This window comes from Chelonoidis abingdonii, chromosome 4 (genome assembly GCF_003597395.2).
Source record: "Chelonoidis abingdonii isolate Lonesome George chromosome 4, CheloAbing_2.0, whole genome shotgun sequence".
Taxonomy (NCBI): Eukaryota; Metazoa; Chordata; order Testudines; family Testudinidae; genus Chelonoidis; species Chelonoidis abingdonii.
Genome location: NC_133772.1, coordinates 68,262,062 through 68,269,631, shown reverse-complemented (window position 1 = coordinate 68,269,631; position 7,570 = coordinate 68,262,062). Strand labels below are relative to the sequence as shown.

The 7,570-nt window shown below is 37.0% G+C and overlaps 1 protein-coding gene across 1 annotated transcript; it reads right to left on the bottom strand.

Annotated features, from left to right (window-relative positions):
- Window positions 1-746: 746 nt before the first annotated feature.
- Window positions 747-6,363, bottom strand: FADD (Fas associated via death domain). Its single transcript, XM_032776514.2, has 3 exons — window positions 6,243-6,363; window positions 5,556-5,864; window positions 747-4,893 (listed from the first exon to the last, which is right to left on the bottom strand). Exons 2-3 carry the CDS (start codon window positions 5,851-5,853, stop codon window positions 4,616-4,618), a joined length of 576 nt encoding a protein of 191 aa, XP_032632405.1. The 5' UTR covers window positions 5,854-5,864; window positions 6,243-6,363; the 3' UTR covers window positions 747-4,615.
- Window positions 6,364-7,570: the final 1,207 nt, after the last annotated feature.

Genomic DNA, 7,570 nt, shown 5'->3' with positions numbered 1-7,570 from the left:
GACATTAGGAAAAACTTTTTTACTTGGTGAAGTACTGGAATGGGTACCTAGGGAGGTGGTGGAATCTCCTTCCTTAGAGGTCAGGCTTGACAAAGCCCTGGCTGGGATGATTTAGTTGGGAATTGGTCCTGCTTTGAGCAGGGGGTTGGACTAGATGACCTCCTGAGGTCCCTTCCAACCCTGATATTCTATGATTCTATGATTTTTTTTTTTGAAGTGCTATGCCTTCTCTCCTGCCCAATAAGCCTCCTGAGTCTTTACTGAACATTGCATGGTCAGATTTAAAAAGAGAGAAAAATTTAGGGCACTCTTTTACATCACATTTCTTCCCCATGCAACAGTGTGTGCAGGGATTTGGTTTCAGGCTCTCCAGAGGAGGCAGAACCTTTCTGAGATTATACTGACCTACTTTAGAATGATGTGGTACATTCACATCGCCATACTGTGGCAATTGTGCCCCAGTAGTAACTATAAGAAGTTCCAAGAGACACGGTAGTAAATCTTACATGTTATAGTGTTTGATTTTATTAAAATGAACACTAGTAATCAATGCCGAAAATGTAAGTTTTAGTATTGCCACTATTTAAAAACAAGGTTTAGTATTCAATTTAAATGTTTTAATTCCATTTAACAAGTATAATTGAAAACAGATTTTTGTTTGGCTTTAAGCATTCACCTACATTTTTTGTAATCTAACCACTGCACCATTGCGCATGAGAACCAGGAAGCGAAACTGACTAGCAATGCACATCAAAAAAAAATCTAGTTTTATTTTTATTGTACAAAAAAGTGAAATACAAAAAGTAAACACAGAATGGGGAAATATTTCTAACATTTTTGAGTTTTAATGCTATTTATTATTTTAAGGATATGACTTTATGCTCTCCCTTTAAACTATATATTAAAAGGTTATAAAGGCTGTAATATGACTTCATTTATAAGCCACATAATGTAGGGATTCACAGAATTTAAATGAGAGATTAGCTTTGCATGTGTTTCATTTAAACTTTTGCTGTTCATAATTTGTGAGTGGGTGAGGGAGCATTAATGATAATACTTTGTTCTCAGAGCTCCTGATAATTATGGTGAACTCTTTTTACTCCCATTCTATATTTGGGGAAATTGAGGCATATAGAGGCCAAGTGATTTTTTTTCCTCTCCAAGCTTAGAGGAGGCTAATGGCAGAATTAGGAACAGAAGAGAGGTCTTCTAGTTCCCTGTTCTAATCACAAGACACAGTTTCCCTCACAGTTTATGTGACTATAAGAAGCTGAATTTTGGATTTTTAATCACAACTTTTTGATATTGGGAACTCAAGAAAAAATTAAACTTTGAATGAAGGCTTCCATATTTCTCCTTTTCTTCCATTATGTCAAAACAGGGAAATATATAATTGACCATTGCACATTTTTACCTTTTTCCTCCCCTACCAACACAGATACCAAATTCATTTTTTCATGAAAGGGAAGATGTTTTAAGAAATAAAATTTGTGAAATGCACATATAAAATCTTATATTACAATTTCAACCTTACATGCAGAAATTCAAACATGATCTATTTAGTGCATCCTACCACTCCCCTCCCCCACCAATTACTTCCTTATTTCACAGGGTCAAAAAATTTTATATTATGTTCCAATTCCTGAGCAAATTTCGTTTTAACCATAGTAGGGGGTCAGGTGCTACTCCTTTCAAAAATAAAAAAACTATTCCAGTTTTCAAAAGAAGAGATTCTAATTACATGCAAAAAGAACCATATTTGTAATCTTTGTGTCATATACATGTATATCTGCTGTGATCCAAAAGACCATATGTTATGTTAAATATCGGGAATTAAGGGAAAAAAGTAATGAGGACAAAATGCTTGGGACATTGAACTTTAAGTTGTTGCAGAGGAGGTTTGCTATTTCACTTGCTATTTCACTACTCAATTACATTTGTGTTTTCTGTAAACATAACAGCTCATCCAGCCAACATTACCAATCCCGCCCCTGGCCCTGAATATAGAGAATGATAAGCAGAACATTTTGAAACAGATAATGTTATCTTTAGAGTGGCAAGAATAATGAAAAAAATCCATAGACATTTTAACAAAATAAAATTTTTTGAATTAGTCATTCAGCTCAAGATTAGAATTTTATTCAGCACTGAATTCAGAATTTATTTATTCATTAGTTTTTAAGAAATAAACTTCTGAAGTCTGTATGAGATACAGGCAAAGCAAGCTATTGTTCTATTACAGTTTAATTGCTTGAAATTGTATACGCACAAAGGCAGACGTCAAAGCTAGAGCATCACCCTTTACTCCTTTCTGTGTAGACACTTGCAAACATTGGTCTCTGGCTTATTAAGATCATAAATATCTGTGTGCCAATCTTTCATTGTTCAGCTTCTAAAGAAAAGCCCTTATGACAATGTTGTATGAAGGTACTGGGTACACATTACTCCAACCTTTCTAGTAATTGTAATCATGTGTTAACTTGTCAATTTCTGAAGCTCAGACATCAGCTGAACTGAAAATATGGAGAAACTCATGATAGTGTTGTTTCTGCCTGCTGTCATTCCTGTTGAATTTCAGGCTTCTTGTCAATTTCATACTGGTGCTGAGTACAGTGATGCTGCCATGCAGTGAGAAACTGACAAAGAGCAGTATGCTATCAGCTACACAAAACAAAACGAGACAGGTTCAACAGCAAAGTGAAGCCTCTCCTTTTAGGTATTAATTTTACATTATGTTCTTGGTAGGATGTTTTGGAGTCTACCAGCTGTCCTAGTCAAAGTCACATCAATTTTGATTTCAGAGGAACTCATGCAAGATGCTGGCAGTAGACATAGGTACAGTGACCAGATGTCCCAATTTCATAGGGACAGTGCCAATTTTTGGAGCTTTCTCTTACATAGGCACCTATTCCCCCTCACCCCGTCCCGATTTTTCACACTTGCCGTCTGGTCACCCTAGACATAGGTGACACAGAAGGCATGAAAGCAGGTCTTAAAGTAGGTGCAGTTTTCACAATCTTGGGTTAGTGTAAGGGCCAAATTTGAAGTTTGCAGGAGGCCCCACATGACCTTAAACTGGCCTTGCCCATTCATGTTTTTTTGACTGTGCGCTCTTTATGGGTTCCTTGAAGAGACTGGTATTAAGGAGCTGAAGTGAAAGAAAACTGAAGAAAGCTGATGAAAGGAGTATTGGACCTGGAGCCATCTTCAATTAGAGCACCATGCGGTGAAGGAGAACTGATCCTCATCTGCATAGCAGGGTGGATAAACTGTAGGTGATGGGATTATATTTTCTTCAGTAACTTCATTTCTCCGTAAGAAAAACTTCTGTTTATTCAGTCTGTATCTCTTTATCTTAACATGCGATGTTATCAATAGCACAGACAACTGAATTCTACTTTCCCATTGAAAACTGGGTGGATGATCCGAATGGCTTCTACTAACAGGGTGGGCTGTCAGAGTCTCTGTGGTGGTGGCTGTGAGCAGCATCTTCAGATGTATAGTTACAATGGGGGAAATCTTTTGCAGGAGGAACAAGGAAGGCCCCCTACACAACTACAGGGCAAGGTCTTTCTATGTATTTTATAGTATTAGGATAGCATCCCTTTCTTTATGGCAGGGAAGGCACTTAATATAAACCCTTTGTCTCAGGCTGTTTATTCTGAAAACAGGCACTGCTGAGCTGAGGAAAGGCAACGAGAACTGCTGGGCCCCTTGCACTGCAATCTTAAGGCCTAATTCTATACGGTGCTTAACAGCCTTGCATGGAAAAGGAGCACTTGAAGCACCATTCAGAACATATTCCTTACCTCTCAAGATCTGGCAGGAAGGGCAGCATGTTGCTAGTATCTGCTTTGGTTTTTTTTTTTTATTACAAACAAAATTATTTAGCCACCTTAAAAATTTGGAAAGGCATAGAAGTCAGGTTCCCACAGCAATCACCTCAAGTACGTATTTCAAGGCAAATTTTTAAAAGCATCTGCAGTCATGCAAAATACCATATATGGCTAGTGGGCTGAGTTATGGCTTCTGAAGGAATTGCAACTTTGAATTTCTTGATTTTTGTGAAATTAAGAATAATATTTTGCACTTTGGAAGACGCACTTCATTCTGGGAGCACAAACTTCCTTATAAGCATTACAAGAATAAGTTTCACAACACTACTTCGAGGTAGATACTGCAAGTCCATAGTAATATTCCTATTTGGCAGATGTGAGAGGCAAAAAGAATTTCACATTTGAGTGATTAAATATGACTGTGATTTAAATACCTACAAATCAGAGGCTAAGGTCAGAATTTTCATAAGATACTAATGATTTTGGGTGCCTAACTTGATAAAAGATAAGGATTCTCAAAGGGCAGGTAATCAGCATTTTCTGAAATATCAAAACCTTTAAATTGCCTCAGACTGAGAATCCAAAAATTAAGGACCCAAAATCATAAGTGTTTTCTGAAAGTCTTGGTCTATGTCTCTAAATGTGAATTTAAGCTCCTAAATCAATGATGGAGTATCCTAACTCTTGTTCTAACAATTAAACAGCATTCCCTCCTTTTTTATTTAAGCTCTCAGTTTTAATGTTGCATTTTATATATATGGTTTTGATTTCATTTAGTTTTAATCCTCCTGTTGTAAAAGTTCATGTTCGACTTTGTCTGCTACCAAGTTCATTTTGCAATCCCGAAGGGCTTTTATTAAGTCAGCAACCTTAGCTTCCTTTCCCTTCCATTTCTGCCACTCTCGAAGTGACTGCATCAATTGTTCTTGCAAGTTATAAGGATTGGCTGTTAGAATTCTGTCAATTTTTGTATCAGAAATTCCTAATCTTCGAACTAGCATTTTCCAGTTCTTCCCAACGTTGTCACATATAACTTCAAAAGCTACATTCTGCTGACCTGAAAAATAAAATGGCAAAATCCAGTTTATGCCAAATAAGTGATTTACAATGTGGATTTCTCTATTAATTCTTACTGTACAGGTTTGTCCATGTATATATTAAGGACCTCATTGTTGCAGTAAAGCCACTGGATGTGCTGAGGGCAGTGTAGAAACACCTCAGACCTGATGGAGTTTTCAGAGGCCTTGTGTCACACAATGACAAAACTTCTCCATGAGTGCCAGGGTAGCGCAGCTCCCCTATTCAAAAAGCTGGTTGCAGCATGTACTCCCTCACTCTCCTGCATGTGGCCAGTGCAGAAGCTAGTGTGTGGAATTCCATGTGGCAGTCTAGAGCCAGAAAAAGTGCTAGTTTGGAAGTCCTTGTTAAGGGTGAGTGAGATTCAAAAAATGCACAGTCCATGTACTGGTCTTTTGCAGAGGGGTGAATTTCATCAGAAAACTATTTCTGACTATTTGAAACATTATTCACATATATTTTTTTTTTTAAAAAAACGAGCGAGGCAGACCTCTGCTCCAAAGTGTTCCTGTGCAATAGTGTTAGGGGTTAGATTGAAAGATTTCCACATCTAGCCTACTAAAAAAACAAAAACAAAAAAACATTTATCAGTGTTTGCCACAGTCTTAGTTTGCAAAATAAAAATAAGATGAGTCCACTTACGTTTTTCTTTCTCATCTAGATGGTTAACAACATTGCCTTGTCCACCTTCTATGAACTCCTGTAGTTGCTTTATCAGATCTTCCCTTTTAATGGTTTTCATCATGAGTTGGAGAAAATCTACCTTCTCTCTTTCAATCTCCCGCTGTTCAAGGAGGATGGTGAAGAGCTCAAGGCCAGTTTTGATAGACGCAAGCTTCCTTTTGCCAATTTTGCTCAGGCACAGAAATTTAAGGGCAGAGAGCTCACTGTCAGATAAGCTCCCCGAAAGTGAATGCAGGAGACACAAAAATGGGTCCATTTTGGTAAGACCTGTTAAAGAATATCAAGGGAAAAATGCTTTGTGTGTAAGAAAACATACAGGAAGTCTCACAAGTTGTTTGCTTTCTACATGTCTAGGAAACACCTTTCATTTGAAGATAAAACTTTCTTTTATTAAATAGACACGTTCTTAAAAATAAAAATAAAGCTCTTTGGCATGATTACCTCCCTGGAAGGCACTTCACATTAGCCATTTCTCTACAAACATTTCTTACTTTCACTTTCACAATGCACTGTCGTTATCAGTAACTAAAATCTAACACTTTCCAAAGTTTGGAACAAACTTCAATATACTTTCTCTTGGAAATCAAATTGTTATTATGAACAATATGTAAAGATATGTTTCATTTCAGAGGAGTTGCTACTTACTTCCTGGTTTAATCTATGTTGCCCTGAAAGCCTAGCTCCGATGCAGGAAAACTTCACTGTGAAGGCAGCTTTCCTTTTACACAGAGATCTGCCTGTCACCGGAAATCACATGAATGAGTGATGCAAACACTTCAGCCTCAGGGAGTGCTCTATTTTCCAGTGAACAGTAGATGGCAATACCATACAACTATCTATCCTACCATATACACACACATACCATGTACACACATACTACTGAATAAATACATTAAAATCTGTAGTCTAAAGATCAACAGAAGACCTGTCCAAAATGGTCCTAAATTATGAAAAAGCAAAGCAATTCAACTCTATGTTAAGTAAAACATCACCGTTAAGGATTGTGTATATATGTAAATCAAATCCTTCCCCTTAAGAATTGTAACATCAAGAGTAAAAACTGATGTTCAAAAATACAAAAAATAGAAAAGAATGTGAAAATATTTGGAAGTTTTACTCTGAATTATTATGGTAGCTGTATAAAGGTTTATTTCATACTAAAAAACTGGGACAAATTTATGCCTGGTGTAATTCTCTTTAAGTCAGTGGATTTACACTAAGAATTGTTAGTGTTTTTTTTTTTAACTAATCCAATACTAAGCCCTAATCGTAAAAGAATCACAAGCCTATTTTCACACCTTGCTCAGTTCTCCATACCTAAACTGAGCTTGAACTATGACATCATGTTTAAACCAGCCCCCTGGAAGTGTACTTGGATTTTTCAGTGTAGAGGTAGATAAAATAGGATGGGGCAATTATAGAGTAAGTCAGGGCGCTTACTGCTAAGTACATTGTGCCTGTTCCATATAGTTTCCTGCAGAGATTAGCCTTTAGGATATTAACAGCACAGAAAAGTAGGTGACCAAGTTCAGAATAGATATGAGGGCAGGTTAAACCTTATTTGAAAACTATCTCCATAGTGAGGAATGCATAAAGTTAACAGAGTCATTTTATGTTCTATTATACAAAATGTATGTGTTTGGTGCAATCATTCCGTTCACCTCTTGCTGCAGGAAAAAGCAGGTCTAGCTGCTTAACTGGTTATCTGTGCATAGTTTCCTGCAGTTTGAAAACATTTGCAAATGGTAAGAGTTTAAATAAGCCAGGGGTTCTAAGCCCCCATTTGCTGAAGGATTTTATGGCTTTTGGTCAAGTTTAGCATTTACATAGTGCTTTACAATCTATCAATCAGCATATAAATCTGAAATGCCTACTTATTATTTTCTCTTTACAAGAGGGGAATGAATCACAGCAGTTAAGTGGTAAAGTGAGTTGATAAAGGCCACAAAGGGACCCAGTGTCACAGCCAGAGT

What these genes read in the sequence shown, in the direction of transcription:
- FADD (XM_032776514.2), bottom strand. Translation starts at nt 5,853, where the DNA reads ATGGACCCATTTTTGTGTCTCCTGCATTCACTTTCGGGGAGCTTATCT. An exon ending in TCTAGATGAGAAAGAAAAAC is followed by an intron (nt 4,894 to 5,555) that starts GTAAGTGGACTC and finishes TTTATTTTTCAG; the next exon opens with GTCAGCAGAATGTAGCTTTT.